We start from the raw sequence: 25,376 nt of genomic DNA, 5'->3' as shown, positions 1-25,376 counted from the left end.
TTCATTTAGGTAATTTTGTTTTCTTTTTACGCTTAAAGTTTGTTAAATATGAGGAAGGTTTTCTTTTTGCCGACATGTCAGTAAACGCAGCACGCATGCGTTCGTCACTTTCCTGAATAACGACGTTTCCCTGTGAAAGATGGCGGCGACCTTGTGTTCGAAATTGCTGCCAAAACATGGTAAAGTACTATACTTATACCATTACTTTTTCTTTTTTAAACATTGCGGTTCTGGTTAGTCTGTCTAATTTTCAGCAACTAGCTACTGTTAGTAGCGTTAGCGGGGACTCCGTTTTTAGCTGTTATTACGCTCAGTTAGTCGATGTTAGCTCCGCAGCGCTCACTGACAGGTTGTACAGCAGACATTTACCTGACATTTGTGGCTTTCAGGATGGCTTCCCCTCACACAGAGTGTCCGACACGGGTCCAAGGCTGTGACCCGCCACAGGAAGCCTCTGCACATCCAGAAACAGAAGCTGCTAGCGGTTACTCAGTACATCCCCCCCGCACGGGAGTTTCCTCCAGGCGCTTACCCGTCCCAGACCAAACACGTCCAGGAGGTAACACACCAGCATGTTCAGCCTTTTACTGAAAGCCTGCACGATCGGAACAAGTCTCACTTCATATAGGACTGCTCAGCATTGTGTGCTTATTTCTTGGATTGGCTTAGGTTTACAAAACCTTTGAAATATGTTGCTTAAAAACAGGCATTTGGCATTGCATCCTAAACAACTTTTACCAGGCAGTCAGCAGCTGATGGAGCAGTTTAATAACTGTTGCAAAAGAAATGGGAATATACAACAGTGTTTGTACACGTGCTTAAGGACATGATAAACTTTATCTTCCACATCTGCACTTTGTATTAGCACACACACACACACACATTCACACCAGTGTGTGAATGTGTGTGTGAATGGGTGGATGACTGGATATGTAAAGCGCTTTGGGGTCCTTAGGGACTAGTAAAGCGCTATATAAATACAGGCCATTTACCATTTGTATTTAATTTGCAAGGTAATTGGAAAAGTTGGTTTCATTTAAATATTTGCAATATTGTCATATTTATTTTTCGCTTGGTCATTATGAAACCTTTAACTTGCACGGTTACCCTACCCTATTCCATGATGTGACAGAGCATTCTCCTCTGTCACACCAACCCTCTTCATGTCCTCCTTCACTAATTGTCTCTGTGCTCTCCCTCTTTTCTTCTTGCTTGCAGCTCCATCTTCACGATCCTTTGTTCAGTATATCCACTATCCCACCTCTAAACATGTCCAAACCTTCTTACCCTTACCCCTCTAAGTTGTCCTTCCCATGCACTCATTTCTAATCCTGTCCATCCCGCTCATTCCCAATGAAAATCTTTACATCTTAAACTTGGCGTCCTGTCTTTTTGTCAGTACTATAGTTTCCAAACCATACATCATAGCAGGTCTCACTAACCTCTTTAAAATCTTACCTTTTACTTGTACTGCTATGCTTCTGTCACCTCGACACATGTCGCCACCCTGCCTGCACTCTTGTGTACTGTCTGTTGCTTTGGATGTCTTTTTTAAAAAGTAGCATAACAACTGTGTATACAACTCTGATAGATGTAAAGCTTATTCAGAACTTTAGCTACTCTTACCATTTTCAAAGATGAGGTTATTTTTACCTGAAAGCTTCATCTTTTACAGTAAAATACGATATATTTTCTGCTGCTCAGTAGGTAAATGATAAAAACATTTTTTGGAACCAGAATTTTACACATTACAGAATTAATTGGGCTTTTATTTTGTTACTTCAAGCAGATTTTGAAAGTATGCACTTATGTCCTTTTGTTCAAGTAGTAGTCTTTTTTTTCCTGGTTTGGTCTGCAGGTCTCGTGCTTTACTGAGTGTCAATCTCTTCCGTCTCATTCCTTCAGGATAATGATTTGACCTTACTAATGAAGAGGGAGTTGAAGAAGTTGTTTGAGGATTGTAAAATGATTGCCGTGGTCCAGAACAGCAGCAGCAGTGCTGAAGACATGATGACTCTCAGGCACAGACTTTATAAACACAACATCACAGTCAAGTTCTTCCCCAACAAGGTAAGACTGACGTTGTTGATTCTGTGACGTTTCCTATTTATCGGGAATCAAATACGTTTGAGATGTTTCTGAATAATAACATAATAAAACAGCTTTCATTAATCCAAATCTAAGTAATAGACGGTGTTTTTGGTAACATTTTTAGGGTCAGAAAGGACAACAAAGTGTGGATTATATTCTCTTGAATGTTGACAGCTGCACACTCCATGGATGAGTAGTCCTGTAATACTTCTAATGCGTGATTTAGACTTCTGTGGCGAATCTATGTCATAACTTACTTAACCACGCCTTAACCTTCCACGTAACCTGATGTGCACCTTCTGAAAAGTGTAACCAATGTCAAGTCGACGCCCAGCGTAACGACTGAATTTGTTCACTGTCTGATGGCACCCAGGACCATCCCTTATACTTTACATAAACTATAACAGCAACAATAAATCATTTTCTGATGATACATAAGACGATAAACTTTGAGTTGTTGTTTCTGTCTGCAGCTTTTTAGCTCACAGCGTCCTTCATATAGAAGAACATCCTGCTGCACAATTTCACATCAAGGATCATTAATCTTCTAATTCACAGTTGTTTGTTTTCAGGTCGTGCGGTCGTTCCTGAGTGACTCCATTTACTGCAACATGGGTCTTCTGTTCGTCGGCCCAACGGTTATGTTTGTTAGCAAAGAGCCGAAGGTGAAAGAGATGCTGACGACTCTGAGGGGCAGCCCACAGATGACACTCCTGGGTACGTTTATCCACGTGCGAGGAATAATTAGCATTGGATATTGTTATGATGCCTCGGGAACCATGAAATGAGTTCAGGAAAAGTTGAGCTAAATTGTCTTCTAAATTAACTCGTCAATCTTCTGCTGGTGACAGTTTGGGGCTGTGGGTTGAGATAAGGCTCCACATCCTGCTTGCGTCTAACCTTGGAGCACAATCGGTTGGTAGATGAAGTTAGGGATCCAGTTAGATGGGATAAGCAGTTACTGCCTCTCATCTAGAAAATGCCAAGTGTACTGTGAGTGTACACAAGGATACTGTGGCCCAAATTCAGTCTGTCCTCTACAGACGTTCGCTTTGTCTGCATGTTCACTTCCTTAAATGGAAGTGTGTTTTCAAACCCTCCAACACTGAATCTGCACCAAATCACGCTTATTAACCCAAGTTTGTGAACCGGTGTTAAAAACTGTTTGTAAAATTAAACAGATAATATTTTGCCAGCTGAAGCCTGTCTCTGTAAAACAGATTTCAGATCAGTCCAGAAATGGAAGGAATCCACTGCAAATATCTGTAATGATCTTTGCTCTTCTTTCATCAGGAGCCTGCATAGACAACACGCTGCTGAGTGCACAGGGCATCGTGAGCTACTCCAAACTGCCGTCAATGACTGTCATCCAGGGCGAGGTGGTGAGCGGGCTCTCCATGCTGACTTCTCACACAGCTTACCTGCTGCAGCGCCACCCGGCCCACCTGTCACAGCTGCTCCAGCAGTATATCAAACAGCAGAGCTCGGATGGAAGCGCAGAGGCAGCTCCTAAAGCAGAGGAGGCCACGTAGAGCTACAGAGGACATTACTGGGACTGGTGACTTTCAGATCGAGAGCCAAGTGGAACAGCAAACGACTGTAAATGGACTGGATGCAGTCTTTGTTTTAATTTGGCATCAATCAGACTTTAAAGATTGAAAAGAAAGTCTTGAGTGAAAGAGATAAATTGGTGACACAGTGAGCGTCCACCTTTCGGACACCTCAGCCTGGAGATGTCTGGAGTTATTGGATAAATAATGCTTCAAATGGCTTTATTTAAGTGTTTAATAAATGACTTCAGCGCTTACTTTGGCTCATGTTGTTTCTATGAAGACTTTCTGTTACTGAGGGAACAGTGCGAACAAAGAACAGTGTGAGATAGCATACTTCTGCCACGGTTAAAAGCACACTCCACACCATACATCAGTCAAGTCTTTGGATTTAGAAGGACTAGGATCGCTTGTGATATTCTTCCTATTTCAGGGTGACGGGCATTTGTGATGATATGGTGCAAAATGTCCAATTATTGGGCAAAATCTTTCTCGCACTTTCATGCAAATCTGGGCAGAACTTTTTCACAGACACTACCAATCACATATTCCCATTGGTTGGGGTTATAATGCTTCTGTTTACATTTCAGGAGATTTTGTTTAGTACAGTGCCAGATGGAGTTGTGACCAAGTGGCATAATAAAAACAGCTCCAGCCATAATAAACACAACTGGTCACAGATCTGATGAGTTAATCTCCATGTTACAGATTACAGCATGCTAATCTGGGTCAAATGGGAGAGATGCATATTACTCATTTTCACTTCAACAGTATGCACCTCTGCACAAGATCAGGCAAACAGTAGTACAACAATGTAATTTAGAGTGCAGAAAAAAAGGAACCGTATTAAAAAAATTTAAGATTTTATTAACAAAACGACAGAAGCTGCAGAACTGAATCTATTAAAATAAGATATAATATTAAAGAAATGGTAAATCATGGTTTATTGTGAATTATTAAGAATTAAGAAGGCCATATCAAGACATTCTGGTGTTCTCCTGGAAGTTATTAACATATAAAGGTCATTAATATCCCCTAAAATACTGTATTAATAAGTTTGTGTGAAGAGGCTTCAGGTTTTGTCCATTTAATCTCTGCTTCAACCTAAAAATGAGTAAACCGAGTGTTCAGAGAGAGGAGCCTGCTTAGATTCACTCTCCACTACAGCCCTAGACTCTCAGTGTAATTCCAGCTAATGCGGATAATGGGCAGGACACATTGCGCATGGTGCGCGCCGCCTGCGACGCACGGCCCTCCTTGGATTTGAGGGAGCTGCTGTCACCCGCCGCAGAGAGGGCACGGTGGGTGAGATTATGTGATTGTCTCTGGATAAAGCATGCAGTCTGACTTCTTTTGTTTCAACGTTTGTCGCTATTTTTTCATCGAAATGCTGAGTTTTCACAGATTATTAAACGCCAAATGAGACTTTTGTCGGATTAATCAGACGCGGAAGGACAGACGATGAGAGTCGGAGGTGGATTTCAGGTGGGAGTTTTAAAAAATTGCTTTTCCAAAATAGATTTGAAAATACCAGACAAGCAATGTGAAAGTTTGGGCTAAATCTTAATGGAAAACACAGAATATAACCACCAGTATTCTGTGTAATTCAGCAGTTATGTGTGGTCTAATCTGGACAGCGAATGCGTCATGGGAATATGTTAATCTGCACATACATATATATATGTATGAAACAACACTAAAAGCATTTGATTAAAATGAAAGTAACCTTTACTTGTCGTTGTGCTGAGGCAGTAGTATATTAATCCAGATTAGACCCTATGCAGACTTCAGTAGTTTACAGGTGAAACAAAGGACTTGTTAACCAAGGATGTGAAGTGATCAGGACAAGAATCTACCTTTAAAACTGTTTCACTGCCCTTTGTAATGTTTTGTGTTTTAAAAAAAATTCCCTCTGAGTTTGGAGTCCAAAAACGTGCTCAGCATTTAGTCTTTTTGATGTAAGTTGCACGTTTTCTTGTATATACTAGCGTCCTGAACACTATTGGTAAGAGTATTTTATTCCACACAAGAGATTATAACAGTCATAATCTGTGCATCTTAACTCCACCCTCAGGCATGATGCATGAAGTCTCCACCTTGGCTGACTTGTTGTGTTGACCACCATTCCCCCCCCCCCCCCCCCCCCCCCCGTGAGCTCATTAAATCACTCATCCATCTGCATGCACATTGTTTTAGAATCAGAATCAGAATACTTTATTAATCCCGAAGGCAGCACGCTAATGGCGCATGCGTCATTAGCGTGCATTATCTAGGTTTTCTGGGTCAAATGAGGTCAAACAGTAGTCCAGCAAATAACCATTCATCATCTTTGAGTTATTTATTGTTTTATTGCAGTTCGGAAGTTGAGTTAAATGAACTGGAGTGTGAGTGGTTTAAATGTATGCAACTATGATATTTACACTGTAAGGATAACTTCTAAACATGGGAGATACACAGAGGTTTTTTATTTTTCTGTGTCTAGAACATGAAACCAAAATAAAATGTGAGTGGAAATCATAATCAAACTCAGTGCGGACTATTGTGCATGAACCTTTCTGACTAAGCAAGCTCAGAAACCTGCAAATCCTTTCATCCTGTTTCCACCACAGGCTTTCAGTACTGAGGTCAGTTACTCTCATCCTCTCTTGCCCTTACATAACAGCAAGGCAGGCTGCTTCTGGATAGATTTAGACAGAAATCAAATTGAATGCACTGACTTAGCATCCCAGTACTGGCAAAATTACTTACTACAGTGTATTGGAAAGATTTGTAAAGCATTTTGTTGCACCCGAGAAACCTTCTTTAAGTCAGTCAGGTCAAAAAATATAAATATGAAAGTTATATTCCCACAACTGTACAGTGATTCTGCAGACTGACGCTGTGATGTCTGTGTTAAAATGCAAATTTTAACACAACGAATATTAGTAGCTTGTTCTCAGACTCACAAATTAAACGCAAATACATAAAACACACATAAACACATACACATAAAATACGACAAATAGAAGAGTTTTCTTTGGAAAAAAAGTATTTCTTTTCTGCAGCTCTTGAAAGTCATAAAACATTCTAAGTAAAACAAACCATGGCATATATTTATATTAAGTGTATAGAAGTGTTATTCTGTGGTAATCATGATTAATATTATTGTGTCAGTGCTCTCCGTCTTCAGATCGAGTTACTCCGTGTCCAGGTTACTCTAAGTAGCTAAAAACATCTCTTGAAAAACCAATTAAGAAGAGGTAATCCTCTCCTTGCAGACGGTATTGGCCATGGTGCCACACACTGCACAAGAGTGGATTACCAATAAGGCAAACTGCACGGGGATCCCCCAGAAGCCACAGATTCACCCACCTCCAGTAGTTTTAGCAGTTTAATTAGCTACATATGTGTTAAGTTGCTTAAACAGCTAATTACCCAAAATTAATTAGGCTAAATATTTGGAGATCCTCAGTCCATCTGAGAGTTTTTCTAAAGATTCATATTGCTAAAGAGGTGTGTCATCAAATGACTCCAAACTGATGCAGGATTGTTTGATGTGTGGTTTGTATTTAGATTAAGGGGGAGGGCCAGAAGGAGCCCTTAACACAGGGGTGGGCAATTCCAGGCCCCGAGGGCCGGTGTCCTGCAGATTTTAGATCTCACCTTGGGTCAACACACCTGAATCACATGATTAGTTCATTACCAGGCCTCTGGAGAACTTCAGGACATGTTGAGGAGCTAATTTAGCCATTTAAATCAGCTGTGTTGGTTCAAGGACACATCTAAAACCTGCAGGGACACCGGCCCTCGAGGCCTGGAATTGCCCACCCCTGCCTTAACAGATCAATCCAGTCATAGTCATACAGTAGCTGTTAAACCAGCCCGTGCAAATAATTACGTCTGCACAGGCTGATTAAAATGTCAATTAAGATTTTCTTGGCCTATTAAATATCAGCAAATGAAAGCTTAAAAAACCATCAGCCTCAAACCCAAAGTAATAAATTTACTGCCACAGATGTCTAAGGATGTGCACACATTTAAAGATCTGGAACCAGGTACATCTGCTTTTTTAATCAAACAAATTTAAAATGTTGCATCTGCTACAAAATAAACTTGTTAAATTAGAAATCTGCTTTCGCTCTTGTGTCTTTGTAAATAAAATAATAAAATAATAATTTAAGACATATAATGTTATTTTATTTATATTTGTACAACTAAACCTGCCTTTTGTGAAACTTAAAAACTTTGATTTAAAAGACAAAATTAAAATCATTTTGCTATAAGAACAACAATAAAAACATGTCAGGAATGAAGACCCAAATATAGACTCAACTGGGACTATATGTGTATACACACACGGACACACAGAGGGCGATCACGGGAAGAGGAAGCAGGTGGGGAAATAGGAACAGCTAGCCTTATTGAGCTAAACATACAAACTTTAAAACTGTTAGTTAAAGTTAAAACTGTTGATAATAAATTGTCACATATTTCCCCCCAAATCTGTGCACCTTAAAGCGTGATGTATTCATTATGATAAGATAAAACATAACATATTCTTAGATAAATCTTCCAACTTTGGCTTTGGTTTTTGGTCAGTAAAATGCTCTAAATCAGTGTGCTTGACTCTAGGATCCAGAGTGATCTGGTTGGAGGATTCAGGTGTGCTGTGCTATATCCAGGTAGCATTTATGATAGCAGGCTTGAACCAAGAGCTCAGCTCTCACCTGTGTTAGGTAACTGGATTACTTCGATTCCTTCCTTGTCTCCTGCTCTGCTCAGTCTGTTAAACACTTTCACTTGTTGCTCATGGAACTTTCTCACCTTTCACAGCTCTTCATACAGGACTAAATTAAACTGACCTAATGCAAGATTTGGTGAAAATAAGACATCAAGGTAGAAATGTATCAATATATTTAAAGTTTTTGTTTGTTTGTTCATGCAGGATTGTTTGCCAACTTATTGTTCACTTAAGTCCTGACTTTTTAAAGGCTCATAATTATGTTTATTTTTATTATTCATAGTGCTAGCGGGCATACAGGCAGGAAACGGGAAGGTGTCAAAGGAAGGAATGATATGTGACACAGTTAATATCACAGGTCTCAATGAGAAGTTTAATAATCAGAGGAACATATCAGTTTTCACCTGTCACTGATTAGTTGATCAATTATATTTTTTAAACCACTGGAATTTAAATATGTTTTAAGAACAGAGTTTAAGCAAATGAGCTTCGTCAGCTGATGGTGTTTGAGGTGCCAGAATCTTAAACACTCAAATGATAATTTTTCTCAGATTTGTTTAGATTTGTCGCCCAGAACATTAAGGTTATGAGAAAAAAATTGACCTTTTGTCTGATATTTAGAAGACTAATAAAAAAAATAATTATGCACATCCAGTTAAGAGGCTGTCTGCCTTACTTTGGCTAAAATAGATTTTTGTTGCAGCTAAAATAAGTGTGCACTAACTCTTTGCTAAAGGGCTGGTGTTACCTTTTAAAGGCCAGTTTGGATCAGGCGGAAATAAATGGGAAACAGGCTTATTGTACATGGAAGTGTCTCCAAGCCCAGTGTTCACTGATTTGGTTTAAAGGTTTGGTGCCGTTTTTTGTTTTTGATATTATAGGATAGTAGATTTTCTCTGGCAAGTGAAAATGTAAATGTTTGAGAAATCACTACTTAAGAAGTCTTGTGATGGTTATTTCAGTTATTTTTTGATTAGACTTTGACTGCTGTGGATGTGTGATGTGCTTTTCAGTTTTATGTTTATGTGGCTAAGAACAATGGGCCTGCATTGATTCATCAGATGTGGCATTCATTTCTGTTTTAAATTCTGCTTTATAACAGCTTAAAAATGGAAATAATTATAAGGAAGTAGGCACTTGTACTCTCAGAATAACCATCATCTCCTTGGTCTTCCTTTGATTTCAGGGGGATTTTGGTAGATCGCAGCAGAACTCGCTCACAACAAGAAGGGGAGTCTGAGGTCGGCGCTCTGAGATGGACCTGTCTGGATCTTCACTCAATCGCAGCCAATCGCTGGCAAGCGGCCTGGAGAAGACTTCCCACACCTGGAACAAGCCAGCCCACTCTCAGAGCAGCAGCACTCTGTCATCTCGCCACTCCAGACAGGTCAGACAGTTCGGTCTATGAAAACATGAAAATAAATAATATTCATCAACTCCACATTTCCTCTCGATCATCCCCATCCTCCCAGACGTTTTGAGACTGCTGAAGTTATATGTTTAAAAAGTCACATAACTTAATCAGTCTAATAAACAATCAAAAAACAATCAAAAAAGAACAGTTTATATGATCAGATGCAGCAAAAAAGCCACAAATCTTCAAATATATTTGGAATTTTTGCCTTAAAAAGTATTAAAGCGGTTAATCGGTTATCAAAATAGTTGCAGATTGATTTTCTTCAATTTACAACTTTAGGATATTTCCATTCATCCATTTAAACTTTCATCTTTATCCATTTATTTACACTGTAAGCAAGAAACGACAATTTTCCTGTTGAATCGGACACTTAATTTTTCTTCATACTTTCCACAGATTATCAAAGACTGGGAAGTAATTGACGACCTTCAGGTTGAAATGCAGGGAGCAGGTGACGATCCTCAAGACAGGACCGCCCCGGGAATCTGTGAAGGATATCTTCTCAAGAGGAGGAAATGGCCACTTAAAGGCTGGCACAAGGTGAGAAGTCAGTGCACTCATTCACAATGCTGCTCAAACGTCGGGTCTCTTTAAAATCCGTCAGTTTCAAAAAAGATGATCTCTTTTTCAGCGGTACTTCGTCTTGGAAGGAGGGATCTTACGCTACTCCAAAAATCAACAAGATGTAAGTGAAATTTTATGTTTGTCCAGACAATGCAAGGATTGACCTTTCAAACCAAACCACACCACCTCTAACCCAACTTTAATGTGATGTCTGATTTATTCAGTGTCAGTAAATAATCTTAATAACAAGCTTTCATATCACTTTGTTTTTGACAGGTGGCCAGGGGACGAGTCCAGGGCTCGCTAGATGTTAGCCTCGCAGTAATATCGATAAACAAGAAATCAAATCGGATTGATTTGGATGCAGAGGACATTCTGTATCATATGAAGGCAAAGAGTCATGAACTCTTCTACATCTGGGTAACCAAGCTACAAGCTCACCGCCTGTACAAGAAGAATGAGGCGGCTCATCTTCACAGCAGCGTCCTCCACACTTTGTCCCTTCCCACTGCGGCTGAACAAGCTCAGAGAAATGGAGATTTGGTAATAATGGAGTAAGAAAGTGACGTCAGACTGAAAGCCACAGTTGTTACAGGCCACCGAGAGTAACCCGGTGTTCTCTTGCCTCTAATTTATCAGAGCGCCACGGGGATGGCAGATTCAGCTGGAGTGTCAGGCGTGCTGCCGTCAGCTAACACAGCCGTGAACACGAAGGTGTCTGCCTGGCTGCAACAAAGCCACAATCCAGACATCTGTGTTCAAGGTATTTGTCTAATAATCCTAGCTGCAACGACAAAACTGAACAGGTGATTCTAAAAGTGGCAGTTTGTTGAGTACAGTCTTCAAGTTTCAGCATTAGGTTATATTGCCTGACATCCTCTGTTCTTCAACTTGGTTTTCTCTTTTTGATAATATATAATAATTGAGTGTCCATATAAAACACCCACAAATAGTATTTACAGAAAAGAAGACTTAAAGTAGGTGACTTAAAAATGACCAATGTGTCCTATGTGACTATTATTAGATTATTTATTAGGTGTGCAAAATGTCTAACTAACATTTGCTTTTGAGGTTGGTTGGAGTTCAGGTATTTTTCCGACTGTTCCAATAAGACAAGTGTTATTTACTAAATTCATTGAATTACTGATTGATAAAATGGTGAAAGAAACCTAATACAATTATCCAGAGTTTCGTCAGACCTATTAAAATCACATTCACATCTCAATTATTACAAATGTTGAAAAGAAAAAGCTGGAACATTAAAATTAATATTAGTTATCATTAATAATGTATGTACTGTTGGATAGTTTGATTTAAATCAAAGTATATTGTAAACTTTTTATATCTTACATTTTGTATGCAAATTCTTTAGGCAGTGCAACGGCTATTTCTGTATATTAGCTCTGTGGCCAGCAGGACTCTTTTGTGATTAATTAGTTAAAAAAATTTGCTTCCTTGATATTTCCTGCCAGAGCTGAACCGTTGTCATCTGGACCTTTCTGAGCTAAACCGCTTAATCCAGAGGCTGCAGGCACTGGAGGTGGGGCAGGCCTTTACTAATGGAGACCTGCAACGGATCATCAGCATACAGGTGCATATAGGCTGATCATTCAAGCATGTTGTATATACTGCATTATGTCTCCAGCAATAATCACATGAGAAAATAAACCTTTTTTGGTGCAGAATCTGTCACTGGAGAAACCGAAGAAGCCGAAATCAGGGAAGATCTGGGGTCATTCCCGCACACTGTCCAGAGTGGAGGCCCTGGGAATGGTAAGAATGGTCTGTAACCTTCACTTTCTTAAAAAGGACACGATCAACAAGATTGCTAAATGTTCATGTTCAATTTGACATATAGTACATCTTGGTTTTTGAATTTATACATTGAGTCAGCATATTGGGTTTATGAAATCCCAATTCTTCAGTAACATTTTGGGACCTTTCTCTAATCTAATCCAAAGCCTATTCGTGGGATTACTAAATCGGTGAGTCACTATTAGTACATGAGACAACTTCATGCTTAAAAATGTTTGAATGTTCTTCAGTCACACTCTACAGCAGACTTCCTAACCATGAATTATAACTTCATGAATGATGTTTTTTTTCCAGGGTAAAAAGGAAAACAGCACTGCCAGTGTAACCCATATTCTCTACTGTGTTGAGACTTCCTTAGTTATACGAGGACTAAGGTGCTGCTTGTGCACCTCTCGATTTTTGTAATCTGGCGTATGATCATCGTGGTTTTTGCTAACATTTTAATGATATAAAAGTACAAAAGCTCAAAGATGATATAGGAGTTGTTGCAACTGCTTGGAAAGATTTTGTGGACAAAATGTTGAAAAAAAACCCCAAAAACTCAGCAATTTCTTTGATCCTGGTTTGGCCTCCTCTCCTTCTATACCAGCGCTGATATTGAACTCCAATTGTTCAGGAGAATACTGCAGTTACCTGTGCTGTAACATAACGTGAGCATAAATGGGTGTGACTGTGTGATGTCATCGCTGTTGCTCAAAGCGACCAATGCAGCAGGTAGCGGCAACCGAAGATGTGTCACCTATGGTGTTCACGCTGTGGCTGTATAAGCACAATGTATGAGTGGTTTCTTGTGTTAATCTTGACTGGAACATATTTCTTAGAGCCCTGGAGGTGGAGAAAGAGTCTCTCCACTCTAGGTTACAATGTAATCAACCGTTTTGCACAAAAAAGAGCATAACAATGGCATGACTGTAAGATGTATGAACAAACTTGTTTACAGCAAATCTGCTTTTCCTGTCTCCAGTAATGTCAGCTGTCTATTCTACAGCTTTGTAGGTTTTCTTTCTTACCAAACAACAGGAAGTGATCAAACTAAAAAATGGCAAATTAATGCATTTATAAGCAGCTTGTAAGACAGAAAACCTGCAGGACTGTGGTAGCAGACATCCACATTTAAGACATTAATATGTCACTGATTAGAATGTTGTAATTTTATAGATTACACTCCTAGCCATGTCTTTATATTAGCCAGAAGCATAGGAGTATTTAATAACAATAATAAAAATTCGGTGCAATTCAGCCATCATCTTAACTAACTAACATCATGTGTAACACCCAAAAGCTCCAGATTTTATTCTAGTTTGTACAAATACATGTTAATGTAGATAAATAGGCTCAATAAACAAAAAGCAAGCTTTATTAGGAACAATTACAGAATACTGCAAAAACCTAATGTATGAAATCCACACAATCACAGACAATCAGACAGGGAAAAGGATACAGAGGGAAAAATGACTATATATACACACAATGTGGACAATTACGTAAGAAGACTTATGTAGCGAAATAAGACAAAGGTGTAAGAAATCAACAGCAGGTGAAGACAATGATGGGAGTCTACTCATCCAACTCATCTAAAAGAGCACACATTTCCCCAATATTAAACTATTCTTTCCGCTCCGTTGTAGGTGCTTTTGTAGTCTCTGTTAACCCCTAACATTAGAGGTCTTCACAAACCCAAAGAGGCCTAAAGGTGACATGCAAATACAACACACAGATGTCCCAAATAGACCCAAAGATCATTTGGATCCTCTCAGATGTTCTGTAAGCACAAACCTGAGATGGGCAGTAAAACAGGACTCCCACTTTCAGCAGTACTAGTAAGATTTGTGAAGATCTCTGTATGTTGGTGGTGCATTCCCATTCCCTGGTATAAACATTGGGACTTCCCTTCATAGTGCTAGTTAAACCTGTGCTGGATAACACAACACAACAGTGACATCTACTCACACAAAGATAGATAGCAAGGGAATCAACCACAGTCCTTCCTCTGTTCACTTCACAGCTGTCCTCAAGTCACCTGAGCAACTCGGCCCACCTCGGTGCATCGGTCCCGTGTATCCCCGACTACGTGTACTCTCAGCTCTCCCCTTCCACGGTCAATTCGCCCGAAGGGAAGAAAATCCAACAGGACATCTACGCTATGTCTCAACGAGGTCAGAGAAACATATAAACACAAATATGTCATCTACCGGTAGACAAAAGTTAATTTGAGCACATTTATCCTGGGAATCGCTTTATTGCAAAATATGTAAATGCCACAGATACCTTCCTGTTCAACAGAAACTGTTGTTTAATGCTCCTTTAGTGCTCAACTCTCTGAAGTCGGTGCATGAGACTCTGTTCCAGGAGAGGCAGAAGCTGCAGGCAGTCTGGGATGCTAACAACATGCACCAGTCTAACACATTAGCTCAGGTTAGATTTGTCATCTGGACTCTCTGTCCCACTTTATCCTGTTTGGTTTTTTATACTTGGTGGCTGATTTTCTTTGTTCATTCCTTTTTTTTTCTTCCCCTGGTGCCAGCCTGAGGCAGTGAGGCATTCATCCCAAGGACCTCCTTCAGTGGCAGACTCTGCTGCAGAATATTTTGATGCCAGTGATGACATCCTGTGGGGCAGCTCCTCTGAGGTGTCTGATGAATCCGGACTAAGTGACGGAAGCACCACCAATTCTGAGCCGGAGGAAGGACACAGTGGGTACACCAGTATCAGTGACCAGGGTTTAAAGTGTATAAAAAGTCAGTGGGGTTTTTTTATATCCTAAAAAAAATAGCTTTAATGTACTTGAATAGTATTGCTGAATAGTTCTACCTACTCTTCTTTCTGTATCTACTCTTTGATGTGAATATTGTACTAACTAAAACAACAATTCACACTATGTACAACCTGAAAACCACTGGCACTGATGCAGACTCTTATTCTTGTTATTGCCTGAATAGAAACATCCAGCCGTACTTTTATTCTTGATAATAATAATATTATTTTCTTTAATCAACATTGCAGCATCAGCTACCCGGAAGTACCGTGCCAGCATTTCCAGGACTCCCAACAGTGTTGTTCCCAAGAGCACTGGACGTCGAACAAAACTGCCTGTTCACTGTCCTGACAATAGCCACGTGGGGCTCGTGGCCATACTCTATAACAACATAGGTAAGAACCAGGAATCCAGACTTACTCAGTACTCGAATTGATAATATGCAAGAAAAGAGTCTTCGTGGCAGTTTTCAGAGCCCTCTGTTTTGTTTCTTCACAGGTAAAGACTTGGCTCGAGTGTCCATGCCAGCTGTTCTCAATGAGCCCATTAACCTGCTGCAGAGGCTGTGTGAAGAGCTGGAGTACAGTGAGCTGCTGGATACTGCCAACAACACATCAGACCCCTACCAGAGGATGGTAAGTCTGTCCACACTTAAAACGAGTTAACATACCATAAGATATACGTCCAGCTCAATGTGTGTAGTAAAAGATTAAAGGAAGTGCCTTAAAACTGCATTCTTTGTGATGGCCAGCAAGAGGCGGCTGTTCTGTTTGCAAAAAGACCTCTGCCTACATATCAGCCTATAAAAAAACAGCCCTCAGCTTTCTCACACTGTGACCTAAGTTAAAACTCTCACTTCGCTATGAACTGGTATTTTCCACATTAACACAAGCTTTGTATATCACTTACTCTACTCATCAAATCGAACTTTCTGTCAGTTACCCAAAATGAAATTTTGACAGAGTGGGGCAGATCCAGCATGCACTCCAGGTGGACAAGTGCAGGTGGTTAGAACTTACAGGGGCCTTTGAAGTGATCCAGAGATGCACAAGGAGATGACCTTAAAGGGGAAATATTTAAAATCGCAAGAGAAAGAAAATATAGCATAGAAAGCAATAACTAAATAAAATTATTTTACATGGGGATAAACAAAGCGACCTTTTATGTTTTGTGTTTTATCTCGTTTAGGTTTACATTGCTGCCTTCGCTATCTCTGGCTACTCCACTGCGACGTTCAGGAACCGCTACAAGCCCGTTAACCCGATTCTGGGGGAGACCTACGAGTGTATCAGAGAGGACCGAGGTTTCCGCCTCATCAGTGAGCAGGTATCTTAATCAGGTGTATCATGGTTATCTTTATACGCGGAAAACACTCAGTTACCTAGAAGGGATATTTATACAGCTGAACAGATATAGAAAAGTAGGAAAAGATGAATTAGGAAGGATAATCTAATTAATTAATAATAGATAATCATAGAGCTAATGATTATTCTTTTTAATTTAGAGAACTCCAGTGTTCCAGCTTATATTTGGGTATAAAAAATGCATGCAGTTTGTCTAAGCCTATCAATAATAATTTTTTACTTTTGAACAGGTTTTTGACAGATCTCTGAAATATCTCTTTAAATATCTTTGTAAAATCGAATAAATTTGTTATGCATCGTACGGTTGATACAAAATCCCACCGCATACCTCAACTTGCCTCAGGTCACACCGTTTGGGAAACGCTTTCTTAGAGCATGAACCATACCATGAAGTGCAGCAAATGAAAGGCTGATACTAACACTAGTGCTGGTGCGGCATTAGTTCTGCCTTGGTGCTTTTTAAGAACCACATATTCAACAGACAGTGTTAATTAGCAATCCTAATCTGAATTAGAAATCTAGGTAATTTCAATGGTAAGAGGATCGGGGTAGAGTCTTTAGTCTGGGCTGTCAATTTTCTAGTTTTTTGGATTGAATGCATGGAACCGGCTCTAGATTGGTTGGTGGGAAAGTGTCGGTGGAATAGGATTTGGTTTTGTAGTGCATACAGGTAAAATTGCTGCAGGTAAATCTGTTGGTTTAATGAGGAAGATGTATTAAATGGACACAATGTTTCCTGCTTTTTTAACTTGGGAACTTTGTTTCATTGTTGAGGATGAAATAGTTAAGACATAATTTTGTGATGAAGTCTCTGTACTTGCCCAGGTCTGCCACCATCCTCCCATCTCTGCCTGCCATGCTGACTCAGAGAACTTCTCCTTCTGGCAAGGTGAACAACTTCTTTTATCAAACCAGCACACTCTCTTTATCTGTTGTAACTAGCTGTTTCGGTCTTCTGACTTAATTATGCTTTTAGGAAGGATGTGAGTATATTGTATAGTGTCACCAATACTTTCTTACATCTGAACAGACCAGCGATGGAAAAATAAATTCTGGGGAAAGTCGCTGGAGATCCTGCCAACAGGAATGGTAAACGTGACTCTGCCGAGGTAAACGATCTGGCTTTATTTTCAATTTTTCCTCTCTGGCTGACATATTATAAAAGAACCCAACCAGCGATTGTTGATATTTGAAAATTTTGTTGGTAGATTTAAATGTTTAGCTAAAATGAGATGCAATGAGAAGCTCCTGATATAAAATACAAAGATAAGATAAGATAACCTTTATTAGTCCCACACATGGGAAGTGTGGGTGGTGTGGTGTGACTTAGACATCTGGGCCCGTATCCCTAAAGAATCTTTGTGCAAAAAGTGGCTCCTAGCGGCCAAATTCTAAGAAAATTCTCAGAGTCATGACGTTTTCTTAGAATTTCCCCTAAAAGTGACACGACAATCCCAGTTAATATAAAAGCTATTCCTCAAGATTCCTAATGCTTAAAAGGGCTCCTAAGGCGAGATCTGCTAAGAGCAGGGAAGAGGACTTTTAGTGGCTTAGGAGTTCCCCTAAGCAGCTGCACAAAATGGCCAACAGAAGAGGCAGGAGAGATGTCCTGCAAACACTGGATGACAGGGAATTATTGAGACGCTACAGATTGGATCGTGCAGGAATCATGTTTGTGGTGGATCTCCTTAGAGATGCAATTACTTCACCAACTCGACGCCACAACACTATTACACCGGAGACGAAAGTAATCACAACCCCGAGGTATTTGGCATCCGGGAAAATGCAACAATGCAGCAGTGATGACTTGGGTCTGCAATCACAGACATTGCTAAAAGCTGAGCCGTGTTACCCTCGTTAAGACCACACTGGACTTGTAACGTTGTGATTTCTACTTCATTAAGGACAGCCCCTTGAGATAGGCCATCTTGTTTTCAACAGGGTCCATATGGGAGTGAAAGTACAAAATATGTCAGCTAGGATATTAATATGAGCAAATAAGACACAAATCATTATTTGAACAGGGTGTAATGAGTTTAAGTTTTCACATATTTTAGATTCTAATGTTAGGCTATAACCCCTACAGCTTACTATTCATTTTCCAGATATTTTCTTGAATGTGAAATATTATTTACAATTACAGTCAGCATAAGATTAGAGTGTATAATTATGTTTATTGATTTGAGGGTATATCCTTTGCTCATTATCACCAAAAGCTCATTTCCATCAAACTTGTAGGATCAACCAATCACGGCTTTTGAAATGATGACTCATACCTAGCAACGGGGTCAACCACACCTCCTCACTAAGATAGGATTTTCCATCCATTCCTTGCTCAGAGTTCACTGAAAATGTTCTGGAATCACTTCTAAGCTAAAACTCCTGGCAAGGAATTTTTAGGTTAAGTTAGGAGCTCTCTGAGAGGATTCTCAGAATCTTTAGGGATACGGGCCCTGGATGCTACCCACTTCCAGGTGGGGCATAGCAGCTTTTTGTGAGACCATTTACACTAGCACATCTGCGTCTTTCCCACTGTGTCAGAAAGGTAGCTTTCCAACTAAAATTCCATTTTAGGGGCAATAATATAGCCAGAAAATCGAATGAGTAGAGTATTCAGTGAACAGCAGTTGGTTTGGCTTTGTAAAGAAAGTGATTTCAAAGCACTGAGCTGGCACACCATCTGAGGTGCCATAATTCCAGTGGTTCACCCTCAGGGCCACACCTTAGGATGGTAGTTAAGCTTTACATTGCCATGAGAAAAACTTCTTAAACGAAAAAGAATAAAACACTTGGTCATACCCGTGAATTGTTTCGCCACAGTCTGGATACTGTGGACTCCTGTGCTGTGTCTAAACTCAGTGTCGCTGCTGGAAACTGATTTTTTTTTTAAATTACACATGTTCAAAACCTTAAAAAACCCAAATAAAAGTATGAATCCTCACTTTTGAAAAGCTGCAATCAGAATTATTTGCCATCTTTTTTTTATTTAAAATTGACCATCTGTGTCAGTGATGACCAAATATTCTGCATTTGTGGGTTTTCCTCAGGTATGCTGACCACTATGAGTGGAACAAAGTAGCGACTTGCATCCATAACGTCTTCAGCCAGCAGCGCTATCTGGAGCATTATGGAGAGGTCATCATCAAAAACCTCAAAAGTAACATCTGCACATGCAAGATTACTTTTGTCAAGGTGAGGGACCACTCACAGCGCTCGTGTCTTACACTCTTTAGATGCGAGATTAACAGGTTTTTCTTCTGCCGCAGTCTCGTTATTGGGGTTCAGAAACGAATAAGAATGAGGTTCAGGGTGTGGTGTTGGACCAAAGTGGGAGTGCCATTCACCGGTTTGGAGGTCTGTGGCATGAAGGCATCTTCTGTGACACTCTGCCGACTCCAAAATGCATCTGGAAGCCAAGTGAGTCCTAAATAACTAAGACATGCTTCCTTAAATGTTGTCTGTTTAGTTTTGACCATCATTTCTTTTTAGTCTGAGTCACGTGGTGGGTGCAAAAACGTCTCTTTAGAAGTTTAAATGGAGGTTAAGTGAGATGATTAGGTACTCTTTCTACCAAAATAGCTAATCAGGATAAAGCCAAGTGTCACGTTTGTGCCTCAGTTCACCTAAGAGGCTTCTATCACCCCACAGATCAACAGCCAAAGGATTACCTGCTGTATTATGGTTTCTCCAGCTTTGCCATGGAGTTGAATGAACTCCCTTCAGACTTGAAGCCTCTTCTGCCTCCTACAGATACGCGCCTGCGCCCAGACCAAAGGTCAGAAATCTTTCCAATGCAAAAAATAAAAAGGGAAAACCAAAACAATACTAGATGGGATTTGAACACAGCTGTGGTCCATTACAATGCTCTGGAATATTATCTATCTACAAGTAGATAGATCCATGTACTGCCCACTTTATTAGGCATACCTGTTCAACTGCTCCTTAACAGAAATAAATATCTAAAAAGCCAATCACATGGGAGCAACTCGGGGCATTTAGGCATGCAGTTATAGTCAAGACGACCAGCTGAAGTTCAAACCCAGCATCAGAATGGGGAAGAAATGTGATTTAAGCACTGGGTATTTAAGAACAACTCTGTGACACTGGGTTCAGAAACTGACTCCTAGTCACAGAGAGTATTATACAAATTGTTACAACCAAGGTAGGCAGAAGTGCATCTCTGAAATCATAACATGTTTAATCTTGAAGCAGATGGTCTACACCACAGGTGTCGAACTTCAGGCCTCGAGGGCCGGTGTCCTGCAAGTTTTAGATGTGTTCTTGATCCAACACAGCTGATTTAAATGGCCAAATTGCCTCCTCAACATGTCTTGAAGTTCCCCAGAAGCCTGGTAATGAACTAATCATTTGATTCAGGTGCGTTGACCCAGGGTGATATCTAAAACCTGCAGGACACTGGCCCTCGAAGCCTGGAATTCGACACCCCTGGTCTACAGCAACAGAAAACTACACTGGGTGCCCCTCCTGTCAGCTAAGAACAGGAAACAGATCACACAGACTCCCCAGAATTGGACAACAGTAGATTGGGAAAAGTTTCCTGATCTGATGAGTCTCATTTTCTGCCGTAACATTGAGATGTTCAGGTTCAAATTTGGCAGAACGGTATAGATCAGGGTTGGGCAACTCCAGGCCTCAAGGGCCGGTGTCCTGCAGGTTTTAGATCTCACCCTGGGTCAACATACCTGAATCACATGATTAGTTCATTACCAGGCCTCTGGAGAACTTCAACACATGTTGAGGAAGTAATTTAGCCATTTAAATCAGCTGTGTTGGATCAAGGACACATCTAAAACCTGCAGGACACCGGCCCTCGAGGCCTGGAGTTCCACACCTGTGGTATAGATCCATCCTGTCTTACATCAACAGTTCAAGCTGCTGCTGGTGTGGGGGATATTTTCCTGACACACTTTAGGCCTGCTGACCATCATTTAAACATCACAGCCTAAACAAGTATTGTTCCTGCCCATGTCCATCCCTTTATGACCACACTGTACCCATCTTCTGATGGCTGCTTCCTGCTGAATAACACACCAGGTCACAAAGCTCACAACAATTTAAAACTGGTTTCTTTAACATGAAAGTGAGTTCAAATGGCCTCAAGTGGCCTTCACAGTCACCAGATCCCACTCCAACAGAGCATCTTTGGGATGTGGATGAAGAGGAGATTCAGATCAAGGATGTGTAGCTGTTGTCACATGGCAAACAGAAAACTCCCCTAGCACTTTAAAGTCCTTCTGTGCATTCAGGGGAAAGAGAGCAATGGCTGTAAAGGCCATAATGGTTGTTTTCACAACTACGTAGGAGGAGCCAGGTAAGAGTGGCTTTGTATGTAAAAGTCAGCACTCCTCTGCAATACTGTACAGACTATAGTGTAGCACAAGCTAAAATCATCCAGAAACACGGAGTAAATATGGTGTAAGCTTGATGTCACCTTCTTGCAGAATGCTGGAGGATGGAAGGGTGGATGAAGCTGACAAAAAGAAGGACGAGATTGAAGAAAGGCAGAGAGAGCGGAGAAAAGAGCTCGGCAAAAGGGGTGAAGAGCATGTTCCTCGTTTTTTCAAGTAAGTCAATTCCCTTTAAAATCCAGGTTCATTGATAATTTCCATTTATCTTAATTGTAGTCTTCCAACCTTGATATTTGGTTATATCTTTGTGTCTGTATATTTGAAGTAATTGTACAGTTCAGGTTATTTGTGTGCCACATTTAAAAACAACTGCTTTTAGAGGAAAAAGCAGGCAGCTCCATAGACTGAAATTTGCTTTAGTACATGGATAAATCACAGAGGTGGGACCAAGTCATTGTTTTGCAAGTCTCAAGTAAGTCTCAAGTCTTTATCCTCAAGTCTCAAGTAATGTCAGGCAAGTCAGAGTCAAGTCTCAAGTCACTGGTGTAAAAGTCCGAGTAAAGTCACAAGTCTGAAACTTTGAATTTCAAGTCCTTTCGAGTCTTTAAAAAAAAAAAAAAAAAACGAAAAAAAAAATGTCGCAGTTATGCTACATGTAAATATTAGACCATGTGATTTTTAAATCTGTTTTTCTCAACACATGACGAAATAGTGAACTTAGAAAATATACACAAATTGTGAAATTGCACCTCTATAAAATGCAGCTCAAATAAACTTAGCTCCAAGAATAATTTTCACCGACAATTCTGAGATAAGTTGCATGTTATTCTTGGATGCGCTTGTAGGACCGGCTTTAAAATAGCATGACAAAAATATCATACACATTAAAGTTAGTTGACATCACGAAGTTAGATGAAGTCAGCTATCTCATCGTAGCAAAAGAGAAGCACCACCTACCGTTCTTTATGCAACTTCAACTGTCGGACAAAGTTGGAAGTTGTTCCATCGCTGTCTGTGATTCTCTGCTTGCATGTTTTGCATATTGCATTTCGTTTTTTTTGTTGACTACTTCATAGTTTATGTACCTGAAAATAATAACTCCTTGCAGCATTTTTGAGCGTTTGTTTTCTTCTTAAAAAAAAATCTGGTTAATTTGATTTGCTGTGCTACAGCTCATGCACACATACGTACGGAGTGTGGTTGGAATAAATGAATGAATGAATTGAATTAATGGTGCACACTTTCTATATAATATGTGTGTTAAATTTTAGATTTGGGGTGAAATATCAAGTCTTTTCAAGTAAACCGGTTCAAGTCCAATTCAAGTCCCAGGTCACTGGTGTAAAAGTCCAAGTTAAGTCACAGTCTTAGAACATTTTTTCAAGTCAAGTCTAAAGTCATAAAATTAATGACTCGAGTCCAAGTCATGTGACTCGAGTCCACACCTCTGATAAATCATTCAGTAAAAATACTTACAGTCCATTCAGTTCTTGCAGCTTTATATGGTAACTTTGTAACTTCAGTAACATTATTTAAACATTTAAAATCATTTCTGCCATCAACAACATGCAAATTCATGAACTGTAGAAATGCCGGTGTGCAAATTATTATTCTTTATGGTTATTTTACATCATCAGGAGATCCAAAGATTCCTCTGGACGGGACGTGTGGTTGACAAACGGGACTTACTGGAAACTTCGAGAGAATCCAGGGTTTGCTAATCTTGAAAACTTAACTCTGTGGTGATGAGATGAGACTGCAGAAATGAGTGGACAAAACCACATGAAAGGACGAGATCATGGATATTCAGCCGTGGATATTCTGGACAGCACGTATGAACCACTCGGAGAGTGAAGATAGTGCTGCGGATCTGTTCTTGATTCTTCTGCACACCCGTGACTGGCTCATGGGAATCCTCAGATACCCAACAAACATTAATGGAAATACAATAAAATCTTATTCATTTAATTTTTTAGATTACTTAAATCAATATGCTGTTTTTATGTGAATTTCTTTTTTCCCCCAACAAACTCTAAACTCTTTAAGACTTAAAAATTGCTTTTCTCTGTGGTGTTTCTATCAGGATGCTGCTTTGTGATAGTTTGATCTACTGCAATTGAGTTTGAGAAAAAATTTGGTGGAGTGGTGGAGACCAAAATAGAGCAAAAAGAGTGTAAAGAATATATACATATATATAGTTCTAGAAACTGGAAAAACACATGACTTTAAATATAAAAAACAGTGTCCTTAACTGCTATGTGTGCAAATGTTCTATATTGAGTATAGAATTTGATTCCAATGGTTCAAAACTTTTGAACATCTAAGCAGACCTTTAATTCAGACACACCTACACACACACAGACACAGGGACCACCTACAAGGTGCATTACTATCCATTACAATCTAGGTTTAGATAGTAATGGACAAAAACAGCTGGTTCTATTGATTCCCATCTGTGCTCAGTTTTCATTGACACTCCACAATTTTATGGATAATAGAAAAATACTGTGTGTATCCTTTGGCACACCCTGACTCCACTGGAGAACCACTGTGAAACCTCAGTTTATATGTTACAACAGACTCTTTATCCAGGCAAATCTAACTTCAGGCTACACCAGGGGTGGGCAACTCCAGGCCTCAAGGGCCGGTGTCCTGCAGGTTTTAGGTATCACCCTGATCAACACACCTAAATGAAATGATTAGTTCATTACCAGGCCTCTGGAGAACTTCAAGATATGTTGAAGAGGTAATTTAGTCATTGAAATCAGCTGTGTTGGATCAAGGACACATCTAAAACCTGCAGGACACTGGCCCTCGAGGCCTGGGGTTGCCCCTGGGCTACACTATACAACATATATTTAACTGTCCAAAAAATGAAGTACTCCAACTTGATATCTGTTGCTTCCTCTTTATGAGAACGTTTGCCTAAGAGATTCTTGATTGAGAATTTCAATTCCTTTTGCCTAACTAAAGTCAAAGACAGAATTTGTCTGCTTTAGTTATGTTATCATTGAAATTTTTTTTTCCAAAACATATATATTATTAACATTTTTGTATGTGTTTTTGACCTGTAATCTAAATAAGAGTTACAAATGTTCAGTAATCACATATTTAAAAGAGGAGATAATATATTATCCTTTGTTTATATGTCATTAATAGGAAAATGAGTATCCAGCTGGTTGGAAATCTGCACATACTGTATTTATACATTACATTAAACTGGTGATATCATGACTGTGTTTTTACTGGGACTGCATTTATTATGAGATGCCCTTTCTTTTAAAAGACCACTGGAAGTTTCTGGACATAAAAGAAGAAATAGACTTGAGATTGTTTATAATTAAGCAAGGCTTTTACTGCACTTCTTTTGCAGCAGGGGAAGGAGCTTAAAAGATGCTTTCCATAATACGACTATACCATAACACTTGGAAGATGTGTGACACACAGCTGGAATATTTCCTTCTCCTCTTCACTTCTGCTGCCCCCTGAACACGAAGGATGTTATGAGCATAAAAGAAAACATGCCGCAGTAGGAGAAACTATTTTCTCACCTTAAAACCAAGTGTTTACTATTAACCAGGTGTCTGAAGGGGTGTGAAAAAAATATTGTCTTTTATTTGTGCCTTTGGTTTCCTGTGATAAATGATGCAGTTTCCTTCTTCGAACCACTCATGTTGAATGGAGAAAGTTGCAACCTATAATCAGCATGTTCTGCACATCTCATTAATCAA

The 25,376-nt window shown here is 39.7% G+C and overlaps 2 protein-coding genes across 4 annotated transcripts; both read left to right on the top strand.

Annotated features, from left to right (window-relative positions):
- The first annotated feature begins 118 nt into the window (after positions 1 to 118).
- mrpl10 (mitochondrial ribosomal protein L10) lies at positions 119 to 3,889 on the top strand. Its single transcript, XM_085361032.1, has 5 exons — positions 119 to 179; positions 390 to 559; positions 1,906 to 2,070; positions 2,664 to 2,808; positions 3,385 to 3,889. The coding sequence occupies exons 1-5, from the start codon at positions 140 to 142 to the stop codon at positions 3,621 to 3,623; spliced, it is 759 nt and encodes a 252-aa protein (XP_085217158.1). The 5' UTR covers positions 119 to 139; the 3' UTR covers positions 3,624 to 3,889.
- Positions 3,890 to 9,616: 5,727 nt separating this feature from the next.
- On the top strand, positions 9,617 to 23,391 carry osbpl7 (oxysterol binding protein-like 7). 3 transcript variants are annotated; one of them, XM_085361031.1, is made up of 21 exons: positions 9,617 to 9,748; positions 10,175 to 10,318; positions 10,410 to 10,463; positions 10,619 to 10,885; positions 10,982 to 11,105; positions 11,815 to 11,933; positions 12,026 to 12,115; positions 12,304 to 12,327; positions 14,163 to 14,313; positions 14,466 to 14,572; positions 14,682 to 14,850; positions 15,161 to 15,307; positions 15,411 to 15,547; positions 16,101 to 16,238; positions 17,102 to 17,165; positions 17,307 to 17,385; positions 19,324 to 19,468; positions 19,543 to 19,693; positions 19,925 to 20,051; positions 21,739 to 21,861; positions 23,283 to 23,391. In XM_085361031.1, the coding sequence occupies exons 1-21, from the start codon at positions 9,617 to 9,619 to the stop codon at positions 23,389 to 23,391; spliced, it is 2,601 nt and encodes an 866-aa protein (XP_085217157.1). The 3 variants fall into 3 exon arrangements, with proteins under 3 accessions (XP_085217157.1, XP_085217156.1, XP_085217155.1); XM_085361030.1 differs by having other exon boundaries at positions 12,026 to 12,124; XM_085361029.1 differs by having other exon boundaries at positions 12,026 to 12,124; positions 14,682 to 14,895.
- The last annotated feature ends 1,985 nt before the right edge of the window (positions 23,392 to 25,376 follow it).

This window comes from Diplotaxodon limnothrissa, linkage group LG8 (genome assembly GCF_057381915.1).
Source record: "Diplotaxodon limnothrissa isolate DT_005_m linkage group LG8, D_limnothrissa_male_GT1.1, whole genome shotgun sequence".
In the NCBI taxonomy this organism is placed as follows: domain Eukaryota; kingdom Metazoa; phylum Chordata; class Actinopteri; order Cichliformes; family Cichlidae; genus Diplotaxodon; species Diplotaxodon limnothrissa.
Note: the sequence above shows the minus strand (reverse complement) of the source record. Positions and strands in the feature narration are given on the sequence as shown.

Coding starts and splice junctions, on each gene's coding strand:
- mrpl10 (XM_085361032.1), top strand. CDS start 140: ATGGCGGCGACCTTGTGTTCGAAATTGCTGCCAAAACATG. Junction 180..389: donor GAAATTGCTGCCAAAACATG/GTAAAGTACTAT, acceptor TGTGGCTTTCAG/GATGGCTTCCCCTCACACAG. Junction 560..1,905: donor AGACCAAACACGTCCAGGAG/GTAACACACCAG, acceptor TCATTCCTTCAG/GATAATGATTTGACCTTACT.
- osbpl7 (XM_085361029.1), top strand. CDS start 9,617: ATGGACCTGTCTGGATCTTCACTCAATCGCAGCCAATCGCTGGCAAGC. Junction 19,694..19,924: donor AAAATGCATCTGGAAGCCAA/GTGAGTCCTAAA, acceptor ATCACCCCACAG/ATCAACAGCCAAAGGATTAC. Junction 21,862..23,282: donor CATGTTCCTCGTTTTTTCAA/GTAAGTCAATTC, acceptor TTACATCATCAG/GAGATCCAAAGATTCCTCTG.